At 44.5% G+C, this 25,030-nt stretch overlaps 1 protein-coding gene across 2 annotated transcripts in view; it reads left to right on the top strand.

Moving 5' to 3' along the window:
- The window catches only part of ebf1a (EBF transcription factor 1a), a 75,146-nt gene that overhangs the window by 41,276 nt on the left and 8,840 nt on the right, over nucleotides 1-25,030 (top strand). For both annotated transcript variants that reach the window (XM_044127974.1, XM_044127976.1), the window contains exons 7-13: nucleotides 342-423; nucleotides 2,122-2,263; nucleotides 5,640-5,770; nucleotides 7,589-7,715; nucleotides 18,074-18,162; nucleotides 22,601-22,666; nucleotides 24,712-24,874. In XM_044127974.1, coding sequence (XP_043983909.1) covers nucleotides 342-423; nucleotides 2,122-2,263; nucleotides 5,640-5,770; nucleotides 7,589-7,715; nucleotides 18,074-18,162; nucleotides 22,601-22,666; nucleotides 24,712-24,874 — 800 coding nt within the window. The remainder of the gene's footprint in view (nucleotides 1-341; nucleotides 424-2,121; nucleotides 2,264-5,639; nucleotides 5,771-7,588; nucleotides 7,716-18,073; nucleotides 18,163-22,600; nucleotides 22,667-24,711; nucleotides 24,875-25,030) is intronic.

The following is a 25,030-nucleotide window of genomic DNA, read 5'->3' as shown; positions in this document are numbered from 1 at the left end:
CTGCTGTGCAAAGCCTGAGGACCGGTGGGGGTGATGGGGTGTGTGTGTGTGTGTGGAGGGGGGGGGATACATCTGGCCCGGTGAGTTTACGGCGAGGCGTGACAGACGCTCGGCGATTGATACACAAGGTTGAGACTAAGTCACTGCCTCTGCGAAGGTTTTACTGAGGAATAACTGCGCTTGTCACCAGCAGCTGACGGAGGAGTGTCAGATGGAGCGAGAGCCCCCTCTGCCTCGAGTTTTATCTGTGTTTTGTCATTTATCAGTGGCATCTCCTTTAAGGACCCGCAGGTAGTCTGATCTTTCCCCCTCTCTCTGTCTCTCTCCTCATGTCCGCGCAGGTTCTTCCTCAAGTTCTTCCTGAAGTGCAACCAGAACTGCCTGAAGAACGCAGGGAACCCTCGAGACATGAGGCGTTTTCAGGTGACCGACCGCTTTCTTCCCTCACTCAAGCTGCAACGCGCCTCACAGTGACTGTGTGGCAGACACAAGAAGCATTTGATGTCCTGTTGTAGAACACCGTAAAACACTATCCTCCAACAGAAGGCTGCAAAGCGAGGCATGCAAAGTGTCTCTTCCGAGGAAAGTTCAAAATGCATGATGAACAATTTAAACAGCTTATTTTCAAGTTCTTTTTTTATATATATATACACCTTGAAAGGTTCTACATCTTTTTCTTTTCTTCCCCCTTCACAATCAGAAACATTGGTGCATTTTAGTGGGATCGATTAAATTTTGGACAATATTGCACGGTGGAAGAAAAACAATATTTTCAATTTTAAATATCAGGCATGATTTTGTGAAATCCCGAGCACAAATTGCAGCTAAAAGTCTCCCAATTAGTAAAAAAAACCTTTATTATTGGTTTTATTGTTATTTAGTTTTGTTATAAATACAACTGCACTCTTTTGGCCATAGAGGATTCATCAGAGAACATTTGTGAAAGAACATTGTTATGAAAACCATAAGACATGCGAGTCGGGACAACCGTTTGCCATAGACTCCAAAAACATAACCTTTATGGAAGAATGGCAAGAAGAAAGTGTTTGTTAAAATGAATGTCCAAAGAAGTCCTGTTATGGACGGACAGACGGATGGAGGGAGCTAAATACAGAACGATACTGGAATAAATCTTGATAGAGTTCAGCATCCAAAAGCATCCTCATGTGTTAAAGTGGCCAATAAGTCCAGGTTTAAACCTAAGTGTAAAGTTAAAGTAAGACTTGAAGACTGATGTTCATAAAGTCTTTCAATCCAATCTGGCTGATTTTAAGCTATTTTGCAAATAAGAATGGGCAAACCCCAATCTCTCCATGTCAAAACTTGTAATACATGACAAACATGCAGCTTACGTCGCAGCAAAAGTTAGCCTGACAAAGTAACTATTAGTTCATGCCACTCTTTTCCGAGCGTTTGTTGTAAAAATGTTGAAAACTGTGTTTGATTTCCCTGCCTCTTCACAAGTCCACTAGTTTGTGTTTGTCCATCTCATCAAAACCCTCATAAAAGTGGAAGTGGTTGCAATGTGACAAACGTGAAAACTTCAAGGTGTATAAATTGTTTCCCAAAGCGGTGTAATAACTTCAGTCTATAGAGAGTTGGGCTGATAAACATTTAGGTGTTTTTTTCTTTTATAAATAGGTAGAAAGACAAAACATGTGAAACTTGAGGGAAATCATGCCAGAACATTTGGGTTGACACAGCTGAGCGGGATTCAGCGTGAAGATGGGGCAGCCGGGCTCTTCAGAAGATTTCCAAATACCCAAAAAAAAACTAATGGCAACATGATTGGTGGCATTTTTTTTGTTTTATCTTATGTATAAGTTAAACATATATTGTTTTAACTAAATAAAGATATATTTGAGCTTTTAATGAAATACGTTCCAGTAAGATACAAATATTAACCGTGAATGCATCATCTGACAGCTCGAAGTGGACACAGCCTTTCTATTGTTATTAATTGGTTATTAGCACTACTTGTTTAAAAACCTAAATTTCAGGGGGTGGGGGGAATCTTCATGCAGTCTGCAATTGATCCTATAGATAATTTTAAAGTTATAATGAGCTACTTTCAAAGGTTTTCAGTGGTTCTCTTGTTTTCCTTGGCCTCCCTTCTCTCAGGTGGTTGTGTCTACTACGGTGAGCGTCGAGGGCCACGTCCTGGCCGTGTCTGACAACATGTTTGTGCACAACAACTCCAAACACGGTCGGCGGGCTCGACGTTTGGACCCCTCAGAAGGAACTCCGTCCTACCTGGAACACGGTATTTAAAAGAAAATAAAAAAAATCCTTTGCCTTTCCCTTCTTTCTTTCCTTTTCCTCCTCTCTCATCCTCTTCCTCCCCTTAAAAAAAAAATAAAAATCTAGCTCCACTTTCAACTTCCACTTCCCTTTCTCCCCTCTCGTCTCCTCAACGGCTTAAACATGTGCTTTCTTTCTTATCTTCATCCTGTTTCCTCCTGGATTTCACTTTCCTCTCTTCTAACTGGAGCTAAGGAACGAGTGGAAACACGCGAGAGTCTCTTGTCTCTCCCATGTGGCCTGCTCCCCTCAGGTCTGCGCCTCTGGGCCTTCTACTCTGCCTCAGATAAGCACTATGTGTCTTATGAGGTCTGTTCTGCTTAAAGCCAACACTAGCTTTATTTCCTTGGAGACCTGCTTTTATCCTCTAGCCCTCCATCACTCTCCATCCCTCAGGTTTTCAAGCAAGCACACACATAACAAAAAAAAAAAAAAAGAGAGAAAAAAAGCCAGCACACACACACACACACACACCCGCCCGCACTCAGTCAAACCCAAACCTTTAATACTTCATAATGACATGTGCGTATGATTTAGGAGGCTGCACTGATTCCCAAGTCCCTAATCCAGTTATTTTCTCATTTCGATTTCCCAGACATTAAATAAGAGAAACATTTTTTTTTTTTTTCTTCTTCTTTGAGGAAAGTCAACCTCAGGGACGATAATGACGACAAAACTAAGAAGGGATTTAAATGACCGCCTGGAGTAGATTGAGTTAAGATTGAATGCCACGGTTAAGTCTTTCTGATGACTGTCCTCCAGAGACAAAGTGGACCACTTGGCCCCCCTCCCGTGCCCGGTCTCACAGTTGATTAGAAAAGTTCACAAAGACGAGACATATTGCAGGCGTCGGATCTCGCACCGAACGCGGAATGCGCACCGTAACAGATGTCGCCTCTGTTAAGAGAGATTTGTTTGGGAATTACCTCGCCTCTGATTTATTTTTTATTTTTTTCTTGTGTTTTTTTTTTGTGCCTGTTCCTCCCGTTGAGAGGAGTCTGAAGGAAGAGAAAAAGGAGCGAAAGTACAGAACAGAGAGGTGTAGGAAAGGTGGCTCGCAGTTTCCATGACAGGAAGAGGCAGGAGTGTATCAGAAAGACGAGATGAAAAGTTACAAGGCGGCGCGATCCCAGTGCCGCATATGTGCGGCGGATCCGTGACTTTGGGGCCCATTTCGAGCGGTAATAGATGAGCAGCCCATAGAGTCGAACAGATGGCACAGAGGAACACCCCAAAGTATAATCCTATCACATGGATTCACGTTCCACCATCTGGTTAATCCACGCACACACACATAAAAAAGAAATCGCACACACACATGCACACCGAGGGCACATAATATCAGCGGCTGTGAAAGGGGAGGCATCTCAGGGCCGTGATTACGGCCACAGATTGCTGCTCGGCGAACGCTGATCTCTGCGGGCGTATCAGGGGGCTAAATATCACTCCAGCTTGTTGGGGAGGATCAACAGAACAGGGAGTCAGGCAAAGAGCAAAGGCAGGGCTGTGAGGGGAGAAAAAAAAAAAAAAAGTCAGCCTAGTCTAAAGTGGATTATGCCGCTTTGCAGAATTACAACATGTCTGACAAGCTGCATATCTGTTAAGGAGAGGAGATTTAGATTATATAAACATGCTTTTTTTTTCTTTTTCCACCTCCTCTCAGTGCTGTTCTTTTCTTCAATCACATTCAGTAATCTCCAAGTCCAGAGCATGGACAGATAAGGTCCGAAAGCAAATAAAGAAGCAGTTAGTGAAACTTTTGCGACGGTACAGTACTTTGCAGATGTAGCATTTTGTAATGTCACAACCAAAAACTTCAGTTTTTGGGGGGGGATACTTGATGGAGCAACGCCAACTAGTGCGTAGTTGTGAAGTGGAAGAGAAATGTTTTCAGAAGTAAAAAAGAGTGGCATGCTTATGGTTACAGTCAGTTCATTTCGCAGCTGTTTTGTCTGCATGTTTCTGCAGATCTACAGGCTGAAATAAAAGCCCAATATTCTTTGCAAAATGCCAAGCTCTGTGGATCTGAACGAGTCTGCGATCACCACTGTTTTAAGTCTTGACACAATTTAATAGAGGTCTGGACTTTGACTTGCCAACGGATAACTTTGGCTCCTGTTTTGAGTTGTTCTCTTGCTGGAAGGTGAATCTTTTCCCACAGTGTCACGACTTCTGCATTCTCTACAAGGTTTTATTAAAGCATTGCCTTGTGCTTTGCTCCAGCCATTTTTCCACCAACTCCTGCTTTCCCGTCCCCCTGCTGAAGAAAAGCGTCCCACAGCGTGATGCCATCGCCACATGAAGACATCTGGTCTACTTTAACCAGAGTACCTTCTGTAATGTGTTTGTTTTGTCTCCTGCATGGATTTCTTTCAACAATAGCCTTCTTCATGTCATTCTTCCTTGAAGGATGTGTGATCCTGTCAACAAATTCTCCCTCCGGTGCTGTTGGTATTTGAATTTCCTTCAGGGATACCGTGGGCTTCTTAGTTGCTCTCGTTGCTAAGCCTGTTAGCTTAGCAGAACGATCATGTCTTAGTAGGGCTGCTTTGTTCCTTTAAACCTCAAAGGTCTCCACAGATTCATAGTTAGACTTATATTCAGGTGAAACTTTTCTCTTTTTTTTTCTTTCCTGAAAAGGTGAAACCATGTATCATTTTCCTTCCAGTCTACAATTATGCATAACTTTGTGCCTAAAATATTCATAAAAATACATTTGTTTCTACTTTCATTAGAACTAAATGTGACACAGCTCGAGAAAGTCTGAATACTTTTGTGCATGTTCCTATGAGGGGAAAACTCGCCCACCCTTACGAATCGGCAACATTTATGCCCACATAAGCGTGTGTTCAGAGAGGCTCCACAGGCCAGGAGATGGAAACTGACACACAGTTATGTTGTACAGACAGCTGAGCGAGCGCTAAGTGTTTGGTTAATGAAGGCAGAGGTATGCAGGGGGCACAGCTACTGTTGGCTCTGCTCTGCTCCCCGGTCGCGTGCCCTTTGATCAGACGCTGAGCACACCTGACATTTACACGCCTGCACGCTTTGCCACGTGTCATAAAACAAGCGCGCCACCGCTGCCCTCACACGCGGGGCAGAGGTGAGGTTTAATAACGGGGCGCGTATAATCACTCTGATTAGAATTCCACATCCACGCCCCGACCCCTGGGAGAGGGCCGAGGGGTGATCTGTGTGTGTCTGAGCGTGTGCGAAAGAGAGAAGGACAACGCATGGCACCGGTGGCAGAAACCTTGCTGATCTTTTATTTTCGGTCGGTTAGAATCTAATCTGCGATGTGGGATTTTTATTTATTTATTTCTTTTTAATTATTCCAGCAACCCCCAGCATCAAAGCCATCAGTCCCAGTGAAGGCTGGACAACGGGGGGCGCAACGGTCATCATCATCGGAGACAACTTCTTCGATGGCCTCCAAGTCATTTTTGGAACAATGCTTGTCTGGAGTGAGGTGAGTTACCTACTTCACACTTCACCTGTGATTACAAAAATAGATTGCACTTGAATAATACCACACTGAAACATTTTTTTGATTTTATTTGAGAATATTTACTTGGCAGATTTACGCAGCATGCCACGTTAGGGACTGCTATTTACAGTTATTTTATAGGAAAAGTGTTAAGATTAATCTTATAGCAAGTATGAGATTTATCCATCACTGTTTAAGTTGACAAACATTTATATATTAACTAACGACTTCCTTCTAAAAATGGGGGTGGGGGTGGAAGGTTTTCTATTGTTTATTAGTTTGTTGCTAATGGATTTTTATTTCTCAACCAGACAATTTCTTGTAGCCCTCTTTAGTTGGAGATTAACTCATTTAAGAGGAAAACAATAAGCGGATAGGCAAACATGGAATCAGCTCCCACAATATCCAAATCTATTTTACCTTAATCCCAAGAGATTATCAAAATATGACCTGAAGAAGTAGATAGAAATCAAGTAGTTTGAAATATTGCAGAAAAAGATGATGGACATTATGCATTAGTAAGTTTACCCTGTTTTGGTGTATTTCACAGAAAACATTTTTAAATGAGCGCTTGAGTTTGCAAGCCAGTAATTTTAGCTGTGTCAAAGTTCTTTATTTGCTAATCGTGATAATTTTACATGCAGTCATTCTGCTGACGCACTACTAAAAAAAAATAACCCTTTGTTTGTCGCTGTCTTTGACTATGTGGGAGAAAAACGAACACAGACAACATGGAAATTGAAAGAATCAATCAAGAAACGCTAACAAGATGATTAATAAGTAATTAAAAGCAATAAGTAACGTCAGACCGTAAGTACTTTTCACATGCATTTTAAAATCTGAGCAATCTGTGCCGCTCTCCGTTCACTTCCTTCCTTACCTGCCATCTATTAGGCTGCGTTTGAACGAACACTTCCTTGAAATACTTGTGCACGCCGTGCAGGACGAATCCCTTTGTAAGGAGCATCTGCCACATGACTAAAATGTAAATGCAGTGTATGTGCAAAAAAAAAACCGAAGGTCAGCAAGGCAGTGCAGCTAAACAGCTTTCTCTTTGGTAAAGGAATAATTCTATAAAAAGCTCCTATATTGTCTCGCTGAGGGGGTGAGTTTGGGGAGGGGCGCGCAGACAATGGTGGAATGAAAGCCTAGCTAAGTGAGGAATGAAAGGGACAGTTAAGAGCGACGCACACATGCATCCACACACTTAAAGTGCTGGCAGCGGCACTGATAGCTTTTGAGCGCTCCTAGCGTTTGAGTGCTAGCTCGCTGCAGAGAACTAGCTCTCAATGAGGTCTCATCTGCGCTTTGTCATGATACCGCTTTTCTTCAAAAGACCCTTCAGGATGCACACGTGCATGCGACGCGAGCCGCACTAAGTGAGCCTTTTTGTGCTTTCATGTGGCTAACGGCGGCTAGATGGCTTCAGCTGCCAGACACAGAGACGGGGCCAGTGGGGACAAGCATATACTTACTTATGCTGTTCAATAGGTGCGAGCCGAGGAAAAGTGTGTTTTATTCATAAACAGATAACAGCTTTTGAATCCTTATTACATAGCCCATGTCAGTGCTGATAACCATCCTAAGCTTCACAGTGACATTGCCTTGGGCTACAAGGCCACCTGAGGGCTTTGGCGCTAACACATCATTTTCAGGCTTATTATACCGAGAAAAAAAAAAAAAACAGTCAAAGCTGCAAAACAAGAGGGGCTCAGACAATCCAAGAGTACTCCCAGGAGCGGCTGGTAAGATATGAAGTTTCATTTCATTTAATCCGCCTCCCTTCTGCCCTCTCTGCAGTTGATCACTCCCCACGCCATCCGTGTGCAAACCCCGCCCAGGCACATCCCAGGGGTGGTGGAAGTCACGCTGTCCTACAAATCCAAACAGTTCTGCAAAGGCACACCTGGACGCTTCATCTACACAGGTACCACTGAAGCACTCGCGTCAACGACACCAAGCTGCAGTGCAACACCGCGGTCGACCCAACGCCACGTCCTGCATCCGTGATTTAACTCGTGGCGGAACGACGAGGCGTAATCAGATGAGCCGTGTTCCCACGCTGGCTTATTTTAGACACACTTCTTTTGGCCGTATCTGCTGAAACTGTTGAGGTTGTGCATTTTATGCACTGAGAAAGAAAAAAAAACATGCATGCTAGACAATTCAAAGTTCAATAACGCGACTCGATAAGTCAGTGAAAAGAAAAAAAAAAGCCTGCTGATCTGACGAGAAAAGGAATTTTCCCTCTTTTATGAAGCAAGTGAAGGTCAGAGGGGAGGGTTAACCTTTTGATTAGTGGGATTATCAAGAATTAACCCCGTCGAAGGTGGGATTCAGTAAAAACTGAAGCGTTTCACGCCGTTTTTTTTTTTTTTTTTGTCGGCAGGGATGCCAAAAGCTCCGGTGTTGCGTTGAAAAATATAGCAGTGCGGGTAAGCGAACGGCGGAAAGGAGCGAATGTGAAGCAGTGATTAACCAGTGCGAGGCCCCAGGTCCTCTGGGGAGCCCGCGAATCACATAAATCTGTCTGTAATCTCAACCACTGATAGACTTAGGCACTAAGCCCCAACTGGAATTGCCAACATCTGACAAAATCATAACTGAGCGAGAGCGTGCGAGGGGCCATGCATTTCTCTACATCTTGTGTCCTAATTACAGAGCAAAAACACCAACTATCCACAACCATCAGTCACAACTACGTGGATTTATGGTAAAGGCTGCTGTCGGATGCTCTGCTGTCTTTGCACATATGTACTCCAGGCACACGCCTGCTGAAAAGTAACTGCATTACTAAGAATGGGGCGGGTGGGAGGGGGCAGATGGGTGTGCAGCCTTTGCCATGCCAGAGCTGTCCAACACCTTACAGCACATATGTCAGAGTCAAGGCCCGCGGGCCACATCCGGCCCGCGAGAAGATTTTCTACGGCCCCTGGGATGATATTAGAACCGGCCCGCAGCAAGCCGCGCACCCCCCCGTTCGATCCTCACAACGCGCGCACCCTCGATCCTCACAACGCGCGCACCCCACCCCCCCCCCCCCCCCCCCCGTTCGATCCTCACAGATCCTCACAACGCGCGCACCCTCGATCCTCACAACGCTACCCGCCCCCGTTCGATCCTCTGCCGCACCCCGTTCGATCCTCACAACGCGCACTCCCCGGTCCGCTGCACTAGACCAAATGCGTCATTTAAAAAAATCTCAATGAACATTCGATCAGTCCGGCCCTCGGCTTGTAGCTAAATTTTTTATTTGGCCCTCCGTCCATTTGACTTTGACACCCCTGCCTTACAGGCTGCCAAACACACAGAGCAGTGTGGGTATACAGGAAGTGCATACAGGAGTGTCTGTGTGCGCCTTCGGCCTTTTGGTTTGCCAGGCATGTGGGACTCATAAATGCCAGAGATTATCCAATCACAATTTTGTGACCAATTTCCGATCTCTTGTTTCTTTTAAAGCTTTGACCCTTCTGTACAGTTTTTCCTTTTTGCAGATACTTGTCTTTAAGAATTACAATATAGGCATTTTAAAGAGTTTTTTTTTTTTTTTTTTTTTCCTCTAGCCCTCCTCCCATAAATCTAGTGTGGAGGTGACAACGTGTGTGAAAGAGCCGCCATTGTAAAAAAAAAAAAAAAAAAAAGGGTGGGGGGCGGGGGTTACTATTGTTTTAAAACAAAGGCAAATGATTTATGGCGTTGACATTTTAAACTGTCTTTATCGTCTCATATTAGGGGTTACTGCAGTTAGCATCAGTACCATTAGTAAAAAAGGATTCTCGATGATGCAGATTGTTGCCCTAACTTCCAAAAGAGTGTAATATATTTACAAATCTATAGACTTGTGTCCATATGTCGTCGAAGATTAGGTTTCCTTTTTCATCTCTGTTCTTTTTAAACAGCTTGATGACAGTGAAAATACTGTTAAACCTCTGCATCAGCTTCCACATTAAAGAGTGTGCTTAGAAGTGCAACCTGGCACATATGCTCTATGCACTGAATCAAAGACATCAGATTTTTGGGCACTGACCAGCCGGTCACCGGTTTTTGATCAACAGCCAGTTCCTTGGTCCACCTCCAAACGGATAAATCCTGCATTGCTTCTCGCCATCTTCAGTCCAATCACAGTGTCGCGTTCGGTTTTTCGAAAAACGTGTCATTGAGCGAATTCATCTTTCCCCCGCATTTTGCGCGCTCTCAGCGCCCTCTTGGCCTCCGCGGAGGTTCACAGAGGACTCTCAACAGGTGAGAGGCTGCAAGGTTATCCGCCCGGAGCCGAGCACGGACGCCACAGAGCTGCTTGCCAAGCAACAACAACAACATCTTCACAAGGGCACAGTCAACCGTGGCGAGGCATGGATCCCAGCCCCACTTTTTTTTCTCACACTTCCTTTTTAGCCACTGCTGTGCATCCTCAGCTGGTATTTGTACCTTTCCCCCTCCCAACCTTCTGTATTGTTCCACTTCCCACGAGGGGAGAAGGAGCCTGCTCTCGTTTAGCGTCGCGAGCGAGAGCCAGAAATGGTCGACGGGGTGAGAGAAACAAAAAATAAATAAATAAAAATGATGCGAGAGAAGGAGGGGAGGAGAAGCGGACGAGAGAGAGAGAGGAGGATTACCGTGGGCTACGTTACCCTCCTGGGTCTGTTTGGCACCAGTTTGAGCCCAGTTGCCAGTGGGTACTAATCATAGAGGATTGGCAGCACCGTGTGGCAGCTGGCAGCCACGGCGCACACATAAACACACATCAACGCAGCCCAGCAGCATCAGACTTGCACGCACTCGTATATTCCACGCGCACGCACGCTCTGAATTACATTGGGGACAGCTGGCATTGCTAATCAACTTCTGCTGAGGAGAGGAAAGCGAGCAGCTCACAGACCTAATTAAGTCAACACATACCCAATACTGCTGCTACTGCTGCTTTGCAAACATGCTACCCTCATAACCCTTTCTTTGTGTTTTCTCTCTGCCGCACACCTTCCGCTGCATGATTATCGATACTCCAGCACGCAGCTAGAGCCACCAGCTGGACAAAAATTGGACTGTCGTTCTGGATAGACGGGACAACTGAGGGAACTTTGGGTGCAGAGGAGAATCGCTGAGAAGCTATTACAGTAATGTGTTTCCTGTCGTCTCTGAGGACTCCTCTGTCATTAGTCTTCCAAAAGCTTCAATTAGAATCATCAAAGGCAATTAAGCTATCCACTGATAAGAATAGAAGAATGTTGTTGTTTTTTTTTTCAATCCCTACTCTTCCTCTATCGTTTTATCCCTTTATCCCTCTTCTGTTCCACTCTCTGCCCTCTGCCTTACCCACCTCTGGGGCTGAGAGCTCTCCCTAATCCCCCTCTCTTATTATCAGGTCATTGCTTGCCCTCCCCCCCCTGCCTCCATTTACATCCTCCTCCTCTGGGTACGGATGCATCTCCACATTGGCTTATGTATCACCTCTTCACTGGGTCGTCACAACATTCATCAAGGAAGCTCTCCCTTTTCTTTTCTCCATGCAATATAAGGCGATGATGCTCCACCAGCAGGACCCACATGTCCACACGTTCTTGTGTGCGGGGCTGGAATGCCGGCCTCAGATTGGGAGAGTTGATGAATCGCCCGTGTCGTTGAAAAGGCAATCCCCCTCCCTCCTCAGTATGCAACCTTGTCTGTGTGCCGCTTCCACCTCGGCTTCTGCTGATATTAAAAGGCTCTGCTGGCTCACATTAAGGGCTGCCGGTGACGCACGTCCCCGCGCGCACGCGCGCGCAAACATTAGGGGTGGTTTTTCAGCAATGAGTGCAGATTAGGTGTGGTGGAAACATCAGTCAGCTTGCAGCCAGGAGGAGCGGGGGACAGCGAGCGGAAAAAGACAAAAGTCAAGAAGAGAATTTAAACCAGCTGCCGCTGACATCCTTTCCCTGTCTCTGCGGAGCTTCTGCCTTCTGAGCTCTAAATTAGTTTTAGGAGTAGAGGAAGCTCAGGCAGTCAGTTGCCTGTCATTTTAGAACACTGCATGTTCTGTTGGGAAGCACAGATAATGCCAAGGGGTGTGATGCAAGCATGAAGATGTGCTCAGAGGCTTGGAAATCACGCTAGGTCTGAGTGTCTTGCGAAAGCATTCATAGTCCTTGAACTTTTCTGCATTTTGTCTCCTTATAATAGCGAACATTTCTGTATTTTATTGGAAATTTACAGGAAAGGCCAACACAAAGTAGTGCCTATGCTTATGAAATGCATCCCCCTAATTTTTCTTTCACAACATTCCTTTCACTGGATATTGAGTCTGTGACAAGATTTTCAAATCTTACCACAGACTCTCCGCTGAATTTAGGTTAAGGATTTGACTGGGCCACACCACCTCATGAAAATGCTTTGATCTTAAGCTTTCCATTGTAACTTGCGGTATATTTCTAGGGCGGCTTTCCTCATTAAAAGTGAACCTCTGACTGAGACTCAAGTTTCCTACAGCCTTTAAATGGGATTTCTTCAAGAATTGCCATGAGTTTAGCGCCTTCATTTTTCTCATCACTTGCCTGCTGAGGAAAAGCTTCATCTCAGTATGATGCTGCCATCACCATGTTTACCTGCAGGCACGGTGTAAACACAGTTGACTTTAGTCTGACCAGATGAATCCTTGAGTACCTATGTGGCTTTTGGAAAACAAGACTTTTGTGCTATCAAGAGTTGTTCCCACCTGACTTCTGAAGGCAATTTGTTACACCGGGTTTTATTTAGTGGCATCAGATTAAAGAGTGGTGAATATAAATATACGCCACATTTTCCCATTTTCTAAATTTTAACAGTAAAATATTTAGATGTTTGTTGGTGTCTGGAAAACGAACGAACGATTATTGGGTCACAATCAGCAGGCACCGTCTCATTACCGAGAAACCGCAGGTGAACCCAGCTTTCTGTGTGCCGGTTACAATGGCTGCTGGAAAAGACAAGTGTTTTGTTGTTGATTTGCAATTCAGAAACAACTTGCTGCGTCCCTGATTGTTGTCCTGGAGGCTTCTCTTCTTCTGCCCCTGGAGCCGACTCGGGGTCAAAGATGCTGTAACGTGCAAATGTACATGTTGAGTGGGCGTGGCCAGCGGCAGCTTGCTTGAATTTAAAGTGACAGGATGCCCCAAAACAGCTAATTCCGAAAGGCAGAATTAAAATTGTATTATCTGAGAACGGTTTTATGAAAACATTATAATGAACATGTTCCGTATCACTCAGCGACCTGCTCTAACTAGTTCAAGGAAGCATAATAAAGCTTGTTATTGTAACATTGGAAAAGTCCTAGTGGCATGAATGCTTTTCCAAAGCACTGTTAATGCAAGGTTTCACTTTATAATCCAACCAAGGAAAGCTGGGATTAATTCGATGCAACTTTTCCAGCAGAAAATATGCAGGATTTTATTTGTTTATTTATTTTTTTATTTTTTTTATGCATGGCTAAAGATAACATCCCGCAGATAAACACACTCGCACATAAACTCACGACGCCGCCCGCAGACGCGTACGAGCGCATTGACGACGCTCATGTCATCTGGCAATAAAAGCCGGGTTCGACCGTGAGGTGGTCAATTACTTGTCCCGCTCCTATTTGAGAATGCTGCCTTTTATTGAGCTTGGGCGGATGCCTGCTGTTGATTAAACCGGCCTAGTCTTACAGCTGCTGGAAACCGGGCCAGCCGAGGGAGCCGCATACATTCCCGGTCCCTAACTGCAACAAAACTCACACCTCTATTTGAGATTGAGATTAATTTTCTGCACCATGTGGCTTGTCTTCCCTCTTTAGCATGCTGCCTTCTTATTATGGGAACATCTGCTCCATGATGATGATGATGTAAATGAATTTGGATGTAGATTATTTCACACCCTGCTGAAAATGAGCAGCCTTCACCAGAGGGAACGGTTTCTTACTTTTTTTTTTTTTCTTATGTCTTAATTCAAGCGCACAGTTTCTATCTGGATTTTTATTTTTTATTTTTTTTTCAAAATTTGCATTCTCCCTGTGAGGCTCCTAGCTGTCAGGTATTGTTAACTGTCGACATGCACTTTTTGCAACAGATAATTAGGGCTTACGTTCTAGCAGCGTCCTCACCTCCATTGATTTGTAGAATCTCCATTTTTTTCCCACCTCCCCACCCAACCCCTCTTTCTCTCTCTCTCTCCATTGGGCTCAGCCTCTCCCTTCCTTTAGGAGCGAAAAGCTCCACTCATCTGTTTTCTCTGTATGAATTTCCAGCCACGCATTAGTCTCCCTGACATGTTCAAGCGATGCTTTATTTAGCTTGTCGGATTCTGCAAATAAACGCAATCTCAGGGTTTATGGAAAAATGGATAAAAATTAGATTGTAAGGTATTGATCTGGATTGTGAGTAGTTGGTGGGGGGTGTTTCTTATGTGTGTGTGTGTGTGTGTGAGTGAGAAGGAAGGCAAAGGGGGAGGTGGGATGGGGGTGTTAGTGGGCAGCTCTCATCTGTGTGAGGAGGAGGAAAGGAGGGAAGGGAGGGAGGGGATAGGGGCAGAAATGAAGCCGTAATTCAGGGCTATTGAACCCCCTGCCACTGGCGGCATCGATCGCCAAGCAGCGCTTATGAGATCACACCTGAGCACGGGAGACTGCAGAGGGGAGGGAAGGACAGGGAGCGAAGAAAGAGGAAGGGAGTGAGGGAGGGAGGAGAGAGGGAGAAACAGACGGTTGTGATATGATCAGCTCCTTACCCTGCCGTCTGAGGGCCTGTTAAGGTGTTAACATCAAGCCTCAGAGCCAATTACCTAACCCTGCAACTACCCTACCCACTCACCTCCCGGCACACACAGCGCTGTGACACAAGCCGCGGAGACGGGGCAGCCGGGCGCTGACTTTTCAGCTTCCAGGACGACTGGACTGTTCTGATTTCTCAATTATCCTCCTACCTTCTTCTTACGCACCCAACATTCACCCTCAATGCCTCCCTCTCCAGTCCGCCCCCCACCCCCAACACCCTAGCTTTATTTCCTTCCCTTCCTTCCCCCCCTTCCCACCCTCACCTCTTCGTACGCACTCCCCCTGCGGCTCTGTGGGTTATTATAGTGAAATATGAAGCGATGTGGATTCTAGGCTTCATGAAATTTCCATGAGCATTGATCTGATCTGATGTGGGTGATTGCTAGGTGAATCCCTCCAGTCCAGGGCTGTTGCTCATCTATTCATTTATTTATGGCAGTTATGTTTTACTGGCTTTGATTTGCTCTTCTGGAGAGCGACAGCTAAGGATTATAAATATACCTGTACGGGAGAGTGGGAGCTTTGAATCCCGGAGTGCAGAAGCCCACAACTCCTTTTTTTTTTTTTTTTTTTCCCCAAGCATAGGAGTTGTTTTTATTTCTCTAGCACTAACTTCTGCTGTTAAATGTAAGATACTGAACATAGATTTTACATTCATCTCTGCAAGATTATAACTGAAAAGTTAATTAAGTTCATTGTCCAAAATAATAAAAAATTAAAAAATAAACAAAGAAATCTTTCACCTATCTGACCGGATCGATTGAGAACCAATTCTCATTAGCATTTAAAGAGCTGGAAAAGAGGCACAAAAACAATATTACGCCATACTATACAACAAAAGAGAGAACGATTTTACACTATAAACACCAGAAAAGACTAAAGTAAACGGCAAATAAAGTCACACAATAAAATCAAGCCGCTGAACTAAAAGTGCAGCTTTGTTGGGCGATTTTTTTTTTTTTTTTTTATTGAATAATTTTTAAGAGGGGGAGGTGAAGAAGAGTGACCAAATGAGGTACAGGGTTTGAGAAGCAAAAACTTAAACCTTAAACCAGTACATTGTTATTGGTATTAAGTCATTACTGTATATATGAAGGAGTTTTCTTAGTGAGCGTTTCATGGTACAGGAAGAAACCAGTGATATATATAGTTTTTTCTGTGAAAAGTCACAAAGCAGGAGGCCGTGTGATAAATAACTTCAAGTTTGTGAAACAGATGTTTTACAGGCGACTTGTAGACATCGAGGTTGGAAACTGTGAGCATTTAGATTTTAATCAGAAGTTATTTGGGAGAGTATGTCAATAAAGGCTTGCCACAGTAAAGATATGAGCAAGACATTTCTGTTTGCGTTCAAGGAGCGTGTGAAGTAAAGCTAGTTTCTTCAGCAATGCCTTTTTTAGGGATGCCTTCCTTATGAGGGGTGCTTACAAAATGCTAGCTGGAAAATGGTCGAGTCAGCAGTGTTATAAGCATTAAAACTCGTTTTTATTCAACCAATGTAATCTTCAAATATTTTGAGGAGTTAAATTTTTGGCCATTAAAATGAACAGAAATAGTAACTTGATCTAAATCACTTTCTGTGCAACAAATTGATAAAAGACTATCACTCTATGAACTAAATTCATAAGAAAAATGAACTTTTCAAAGATATTCCAATTCATGCAGATGCACCTGTAAGGGCATAAAAGAGGCAACAAATAATCCCTAAAGAGATGGAGCAAATGTAGTTAGCGAAGTGCGACGCTCCCCCCGCACCCCCCCACACACAAGCACCTCCTCTGGTTTATGGCCCTTGAAAACGAGCAGAGACAATATCGTTTCCTCTCTCAATTACCAAAATTGTCTTTATTTGTAATGGGGGTATCCTGTATGTCCTAGGGTTTTTTATGCTATTGTTCACTCGAGGCTCATTTGGCACATTGAGCAGAACTGATAAAAAAAATTCATCATAAAAACAAAAGCCTTTGAGACGAAACAGAGGATTTTGCCGGAACAACCCTACCCCCTGACCCCCCCCCACTCTTTTCTCCTCCGACTCTGGTGGGTCCTAATCCAGGGAAAATCCTCCTTTAGGCTTTGCGGAGATCAGACAATGGGGGAAGTAATGTCAAATATTTGTCCCCAGCAATAATTCACGCCGTATTTGTTGCATGCGATCGTGTCATTGTGTTTTGTTTCATCCGTCGGATCATCCAGCCTCTAATGCGCGTCCTTCTTGGGAAGTTGAGCCTGCCCCTGGCACCGGGACTTTTACTCTTTCTTCCCTCTGGCGTCTTTGCTTCTAGCTATTCACCTTTCCTTTCATTCACTCTTATGGATTACTGGGAGCAGTCCACAGGGAGAGCTGTCCAAATATGTTTGTGTTGCCAAAGGAGAGCATCACCTACTCTTGCTCCTGTCTTTGGTTCAAGAGTGTTTGTGTGTGTGTGTGTGTGTGTGGGTGGGTGTACAGGAGTGAAGCAATGGTGAAATCACTAGAGGTCCAGCAGGACAGCTTGTACTCATACCCTCTGGGGGCCCTTTTTTTTTCTTTTTTTTTTCTTGGGGCCGCCTAGTCAGCCTGGCTGCTCAGATGTGAGGCATCAGCCCTCAGGAAACATCCAAGCTGCGACCCACAGGGAAAACAGACGGATGGGACAAACGCACCAAGGCAATTCCCAGCGAATAATAGTAGCTTTTCTTTGTCTCCTGGCACAAATACGAGCCCAAGCGCACTCGGGCGACTGGGAGCGCTCTGCGGAGACGCAGCAACCTCGAAGGGAGGGACGCTCCCCTGAAAAGTAGTCAAGACCTCAGGTTGACTTCCAAGGCAGATCAGGAGAGAGAGGAGATGGTTCAGAAGCACAGGGAGACAGGGAGGAAGGCAGAGACAGTACATTAGGAATGAATTATGTGGAGAGAGCACTTATCCAGCAGTCCTCCTCTGAAGTGTTTGTACTGTACGCCTCAGATCTTCATTGTATTTATTCTAATGTTTAAATATTCATGGTAAATCTTCTCATATTCAATTACCGTTGCACGACCACAGCATGCAGAGAGAGTGCTTTCTCCCTGCCGACAGGATGAGCTCACGCTGTGTGTGTTGTGTGTGCGTGCGTGTGTGTGTGTGTTTAGCTTGTTCCTCGGAGCGATCAAGCCTTTGTTATATTGGAACCAAGCTCTGTAATTGCTTATATTAGTCGCTGATCAACACAAGACCACAAGATTCTCACGCGCGCACGCACGTCTGCACACAAATGTATTCACCCCCGCATGATTCCTGACAGTCTTTTTATTAGCCACCAAAGCGGGAGACAGAGAGAGATTCATTACATCACAGGCTAACAAAGACACACACCAGAGCCTACGGAGGATACCTACGTTTGTGCCACGTTTGGTTTCGTGTTCACCCTCGATTAAGTCAGGAGTCCGGGACAACGTCCTGTCATGTTTCTCGGCTTAACCTTGTGTGTTTTTTTTTTTTTTTCTTGTCAAGAGTCATAGACGTAAAGCTTTATTTCTGTATTGTTGTTTTGTTTGTATTTCAGCACTAAACGAGCCAACAATAGACTACGGCTTCCAGAGATTACAGAAGGTCATCCCCAGACACCCTGGAGACCAGGAGCGATTACCCAAGGTACGGCGCCTCTCCACTCTTCTCGTGTTACCATCCTTCTACTGCTTGCCCAGTGAAATGATTCCACAGGAGCTTGACGTGGTATAACTGGAAGACATGAGATCTATCGAAAACTTCTTGAGTTTCATAGAAATAGCAAACGGCGCTGTGTCCTCACGCGCAGTTCGTTCTTCGGAGAGAGTCGAGGCTGCATGACAGACTACACAGTGCACAAGATGTCATGGAGGAATTCCTTTCATAGCTATTCTTACCCCTTGAAGTTTTTTCATAAATTGAAATGTATTTTATTGGGATTTTCTGTGAGAGAACAACACAGAGTAGTGCATAGAGAAGTTAAGGTTGCACAGAAATCTAAAGTTTTAAAAAGGATGCCATGCATTTTTGTTCAGACCACTTCGCCCTCAGACCTTTTAATAAACAGCCCTTTGGAGCATTTGGATATTTAAAGTCCCACCAATTTGTAATTTGTTCTCAGTTAAAAGCCAGTTGTTAAATCTCAGTGAAATTCTGAGAATATTAGTAAACAAACTCTTCCCACAGTTCGAAATGTGACTGCTGGGTCAATTGGTCATTATGAATTTCTCTTATTGTGTGTGCGTAGTTGTTTGTCCTGAATTTCTCAGTGATGAACTGATCACTTAGTTGAGGTTTACATCACCTGTGGCCCAATGGCCACTTGAGATAGGAGCCAGCAACCCCACAATAAAAAAGTGGGATTGGATGGATGGTTGTGTTTGAATGGTCCAATCAAAGTACAGACTTAAGTCAAATGGTGACCAATCAGACTGAGTTTAAAGAGTGAGCAAAAATGTCAACTGTGATTTCAGAGAAAGGTGTTTCAGTCGAGGTCATATCATAGGCCATATTTTTATAGATTTTGATTGTAAGTTTTTTTGTTTTTGAAAACTATGTATCGTTTTCCTTCAACTTCTCATCTATGAACCACTTAGTGTTAGTCTGTCATATAAAATGGAAATAATATACTTCTAACAGGACAAAATGCAAAAAGTGAAACAGCTCTGAATGCTTTTGCCGGGCACTGTTTATGGAGATTTTTTTCGCAGAAGGAGATAATTAACAGGAACAACAAATAAAAAGCAGCTCCATCTATTCTTCCACCGAGTGTAAGGTCATTTAAACTGCCAAAGAGGGGTAGATGCAGGGAGGAAAAGAGGAATAGAGGGAGGAAAGGAGGCTGAGGCAGAAGCAGGTTAGGTGATCCATCATAGCTGTCCAGTCCTACCTCCTGCTGGGTCAGTGGATCGAAGTCAACCCCGGGTGGACTTTATTACTTTCAGCACACATCCACAGGAGCAGCGCACACTAAAAGAAGTGCACACGCGCACGTGTGCACCAGGTGGAGAGAAGTGGCCACGAGGTATAGGGATGAAGAGCTCAGGTAGATGCAGAGGGAAGATAAAGAACTTGCTGATCCTGGCGGAGTGTCTGGTGGATACGCGACTTGTCCCATTGAGTTCTGGTCTTTAGCCTATCAACCCCCCAATATCTCTCTAAATGTCTTTGTATCCATCCGTCTCCTCTTCCCACTCCGGCTCGTTCTCCCTCACTTGGTGGTGTCTCTTTCCTTTCTAAATGAACAGCGGTAGCTGGCAGGCCCGCTTGTTCATTTCAGAGCTATTGATTTGCGCCTTTATTGAGGTAATAACACTTTGTTGACCACACTTCTCCCAATTGTTGGCCTCAATCATCTCAGTTGGGCAGGAGAGGGGAACATGCTGGCAACTTCTGGATCTACATACAGTCACGATGTCTCGACAAAGTATTCATAGAAGTTAAAATTTTTTACTTTAGTCTAATTAAAACGATTAAAAGATCTGTTCATTCTTGTGCACAGGGTGTCTTAAAAGATCAGTTTTCAAGTCTTTTCGCAAATTCTCAAGTGCATTTAAGCTTGGACTTAAATTGAGTCATTTATATACTTTGATCTAAACTGTCCCATTGTTTAACGCACTCATTGATTAGAGCTGTACGAAGTGTTAAAATCTGTAGATTTTTTTAAAATAAATAGGCACGGTTACTTTGTAAAACCTCCTTTGTCAGATTGTAAATGGATGAAGAACCTTACTCTGAACATGTGAAAAGGGGAGCAACCAACCAGACACCTCACACACACACCCACACACACACGCACACAAACATACATGCAGTGGTGTTTTCATATCTTGTGTGGACTTTACATTGACTCCAGTCATTTTCTACAGCCTAACTTTTACCCCAACCCTACCATCACATACCTAACCCTAAACAAAAGTTAAGTCACACCTTAGCCCTAAGCCTAATCCAAAAATATCACTTCCCCTCATGGGGACCAAGAAAATGTCCCCACTGCCCCACATTGTAGACAGAATAGATCCCCACAGGTTTACAAAAACCAGGTCCATACACACAGACTCTGGTGGAGGTAATAGACAGACTGTGAGAGTGACTAGGTAGCTGGACTGCATGGAGTTCAGCAGAGGCTGTGGGCGTCTGGGTGTTGCTAATGAGTGACCGGCCCTCCAGACGGGGGCCAGGCTCTGCTCTGGATCAGGTTCCCCTTCCTGTTGACGTCTCTGTGGGCCTGACTTTACGGGAAGAGACCCTTGCGCCCAGGAAATGGTCTCCCCTTACAGCGGCAGAGCTAACCACATTTATCTGTTTATCAGAACGACTCTGGAGCTCGGCCTAATCGCGTTTAGTCACTGGACAGATCCCCGGCTAACGAGAGGCTGATGGGCACAGACGGGGCGCAGGACCACGAGAGAGTGATTAATAGAAGAGGGAGACGAAAGAAAGTAGTTTGGAGACACAGGTGGGGAAGGGAGGGCGCGCAGGGGGGTGGAGGGGTTGGGGCTGAATGCACAGACGTTAAGTGACCGAGCGCTCACGTGTCCTCCCGGAACACTGTTAACACTCCAGCTGCAGATCTGGTTGGGTCCTAATGCCTCACACTTCCCTCATTTCCCCCTCTTCTTCTCCTCTGCCTCATCCCTCTCTTTCGCCTCCATCCGTCCATCTACCTATCTAGCAATCCCTGGGAGGCGTGTGGCGTGGAGGCAAAGCAGAGAGAAAGGAAAGGCGAAGAGCGGCGCATACATACTAAAGAACCACTTACCTTCCTAGGGCCTCTACATCTCTCAATCACCTGAAGCAGGCCTCCTCTCTGGTCTCCCCCTCCTCCCCCACCCTGCCGCCTCCCCCCAAGATAGTGCTAGTAATGGGAGGTTAACACAGAGGCAGCGCTCCCATTATTGAGTGAATTTAGCACCTCGGACAGCGCTCTACAATCTTTATTGCTTTGCTGACCCTCTCGTCATGTCTCGGGCGTGCTCGACAGCTTCCACATGTGTGTGGCTGCGCGTAGGCGTGTGTGTGTGTGTGTGTGTGTGTGTGGGAGTGGTGGGTGGAGGGGAGGGGGAGTTTGATATGAGGTCTGATTGAAAGGCGGTGTGTCACGGAACAGAGAGCACACATGCTTCGGGGCTTGTTCACAGCGAGGGATACACTCAGGAGAGTATAACGCACAGCGTGTGTGTGGAAAAGAAAGAGGGAGAGAAAGAAACTAGAGGGAGGGGGGAGGGCGGAGGGGCGGGGGCTGCAATTTTCTGGTTGTCGCACCTCCAGCATATATCCTGGCCCCGGCACATTAACTTTTAAAAAGGGTTTTGTAGGGCTGTAGGTGTCTCCATCACATGCACACACATATATAACGACTGCCTAGAGTCACGCACTCATCCACTCAGGGAGGGGAAAGGAATAGAGACGGAGAGAAGAGAGAAGGGGGCTGGAGGTGGTGCGGGTGGAGGGGGGGGAGCGGTAACACTGCGTTAGGATAAATGTTTGATGTGGGAAATTCCGCTCGGCGGTTTTCACCTGAGCAATGATGTTCTACATTTATCACACAAAGTGGATGTGGGGGCCATTCACTCGGATCATTACCGGGGTTAATACGGGCCAGGAGACGAGAGTGTTGCCACTGACTGGGGGTGGTTGTGTAGCCGTCAACCTGATGATATGTTGTGTTAAATGAAATTGATGCGTGATCATGCGCACCGGAGTCACGGTCCATCAGTGACAAAAAAAAAAAAAAAGGAGGGGTGTAGATGCAGAAGATGGTTGACTGATAGAGAGATATAGGCTCATGTTTTATTCACTGATAACAGTATCTTCCCTCTCCTCTCCCAAACTGCCCTGGCTGGTAACAAAGTGCTGGGATAGGCCCATTTCTCTTCCTCACCCTGCCTCTGTCTGCTTCTTCCCCCTCCCCCTCTCTTTGCCACTCTCTGTTCTGCATTCACAGCATAATGTAAGAAGTGAAACGTAATAAAAGTGACTGAACTCTTTGAGCCGTCACGCTCCTGATCAATCCCCTTCCTCTCTCTCTCTCTCTCTCCTTCTCTCTCTCTGTTTCTCTCTTTCCCTATTTGTTTGAATGTAGGAGGTGATTTTAAAGAGAGCCGCCGACCTGGTGGAAGCCTTGTATGGGATGCCTCACAATAACCAGGTGAAACAACCACACTTAACACAAAAAACACAAGAAGCCATACGACGATCTGAGGTTTTCATGGAATGATAACCTAAGGGAAATGTGTCGTGGTTTCATGGCATTCTTGTGTTTACACTTAAAATTGAAATACAATACGATCTAATTACGGTGCTCGTTCAGCTTCCTTGACATGAATTCCCATCTTTTCCGCAACTGAAAATATTTCCTGATGTGCTAATTTGTTTGTCTTGGAAGCATGGAAAGATTCGGTTGCCTTCCGCAGCCAGCAAAGTGACAGTGGGAGAAAAGGCAGCGCTGCGTTACTCTTTACTCCATACAGCCAAAGAAAACACCAGCCTCTTCCTTACTTTAATGGTTCATTAAAAGAACCTTAAACTGCAAGAATGTTGATATTCACACAGTTTCTCTTGTTTAATTTCCTGTGAATCAGATGCCAAAGAAACTTTTGAAGAGATTTAGGGTTAGCAGAGAGAAATGCTAACCCTCCCTTCCCCCACCTGTTTCTTTGCCCTGTCTGATGGAGAGTCATGGCCTGGACTATTAAGAGTGGACGACTTGCTACTCCAGTGCCGTAAGACAGACAACTGCAGGCTCTAGTTACCTACACACATATCCTGACTAAACTACCAACTACCGTTTGCTATACAGCTAGAAGGCAGATTGTTCTCCACAGCAAGCACTTCAGGGGATTTTCCCACTGAAGTGGAAAATATGCACTGATTTATTTTTGCTTAAGTCAGTGCATAGAAAACAAAGTAACAGTGAACAAAGATTATAGGTATTGGCATGAGAACTGCAATAATCCGTATGTTGCACTTTACCAGAAACAGAAATTGTTGCTGCTTTGCGTTTTCAATGGAAGTTATTATAACATGTTAGACTTTTTAAAGGATTTTGTGTTAACGCTGTGATATAGTGAGGTTATTGTACTGTGATATCACGCTGCAAATAGGAATATTTCATCTCTTTTACCACAGACTAGGTGAAAAGAAGTAAAGTGAAAACTAACTTTAGATGGTAGGCAGAGTAATGAAAGAGAAAATAGACAGGAGTAGTAAAATATGAAATTTACAAAACAGGGAGGAAAACTCATCTTTCTGTTGCTTTCAAGAAAGTCAAGTTATTGTGGTAGTATGATGAATTTGTGAAAAAGTTGTCTTTTTTTCCCCGTTTGTTTTGATACTTTGAATTTTCCATGCCGTATGAGGGCTCCATAAAAATCATCTGCTCTTTACATGGCTCAAATTTTTTGCTGATTTAAACATGCATGCACAGAAACACACAGCAGATTCGGTACTGTCATAAAGAACCATTAAATATGAACAAGAATCAAGCTAAAATATAAAAGCATGTGGCAAAAACTAGACATGATGTTGCAGCTTCAACATCAGAAATATGAGAATATGAGAAGTATTGGATTTGTGGGAAAACATTTAAAACGGTTGCCGAGTTTTCCAGGAAATTCATCCTAAACTCACAGAACGCTCGCAGAAATTGCTAAAAACACAAGTGCTACATCTCAAACTCTAAATGTCTCACTTGTCAAAGCTAATGACAGTAAAATCACAACGAGCCTAAACAAATAACGTTGAATATTAATAAACAAAAGACTTCCGGAAGAATGTCCATTGGTCAAATAAAACTAATGTTGATGTATGACTGACAGTTCTGATTATAGAAATAGAAACTCAACATATCAGCACAAATATCCCTCACTAGCCTTTAAGCACGCTGATGAATGTGTGATAATTTGGGTTTATTTTGCTGTATACCAAAGTATTCTAAATTCAAAAGTGAAGTTGGTGGGGTTTTTTTTTTAAATAGATGACGTGTGATTTTTTTTTTTTTTTTTTTTTTTTTACATTTGAGGTTAGATTAAAAACATTTCATATACTGGCAGAAACTGATTTATTTCTATTACGCGCTGAGATTTAAGATTCTATAATTAAAAGAGGGTACACTTTCTAATTACCACCATAATAATTGTCTAATTCCTTTTCTATTAGTAACCAGAGCTGGCTTGTTTTCTTCCTGCTGGTTAGGAGATGATTCTAAAACGAGCGGCGGACATCGCAGAGGCCCTCTACACGACAGTGCCGCGGGGGCACAACCAGCTCGCCAGTCTGGGCAGCAGCTCCGTCCACGCCGGCATGATGGCTGTAAACTCCTTCACCGGGTCGGAGGTGGCACAAACGGCCAATCAGGGTGAGCAGAGCGCAGCGGGAAATGGTTAAAGTCCAACACGGAGGGAAAAGTGACAGGAGTCTAATTTATTTTCCTCTTTCTGAGACGGATAGTAAAAATGAGTAGTGCAATGGAAATTTTATTTTTCATGTGGGAAATATAGAAGGGGGTTGATTT

This window comes from Gambusia affinis, linkage group LG09, assembly GCF_019740435.1.
Source record: "Gambusia affinis linkage group LG09, SWU_Gaff_1.0, whole genome shotgun sequence".
In the NCBI taxonomy this organism is placed as follows: Eukaryota; Metazoa; Chordata; class Actinopteri; order Cyprinodontiformes; family Poeciliidae; genus Gambusia; species Gambusia affinis.
The sequence above is the reverse complement of the archived record's forward strand: the minus strand, read 5'-3'. Positions and strand labels throughout refer to the sequence as shown.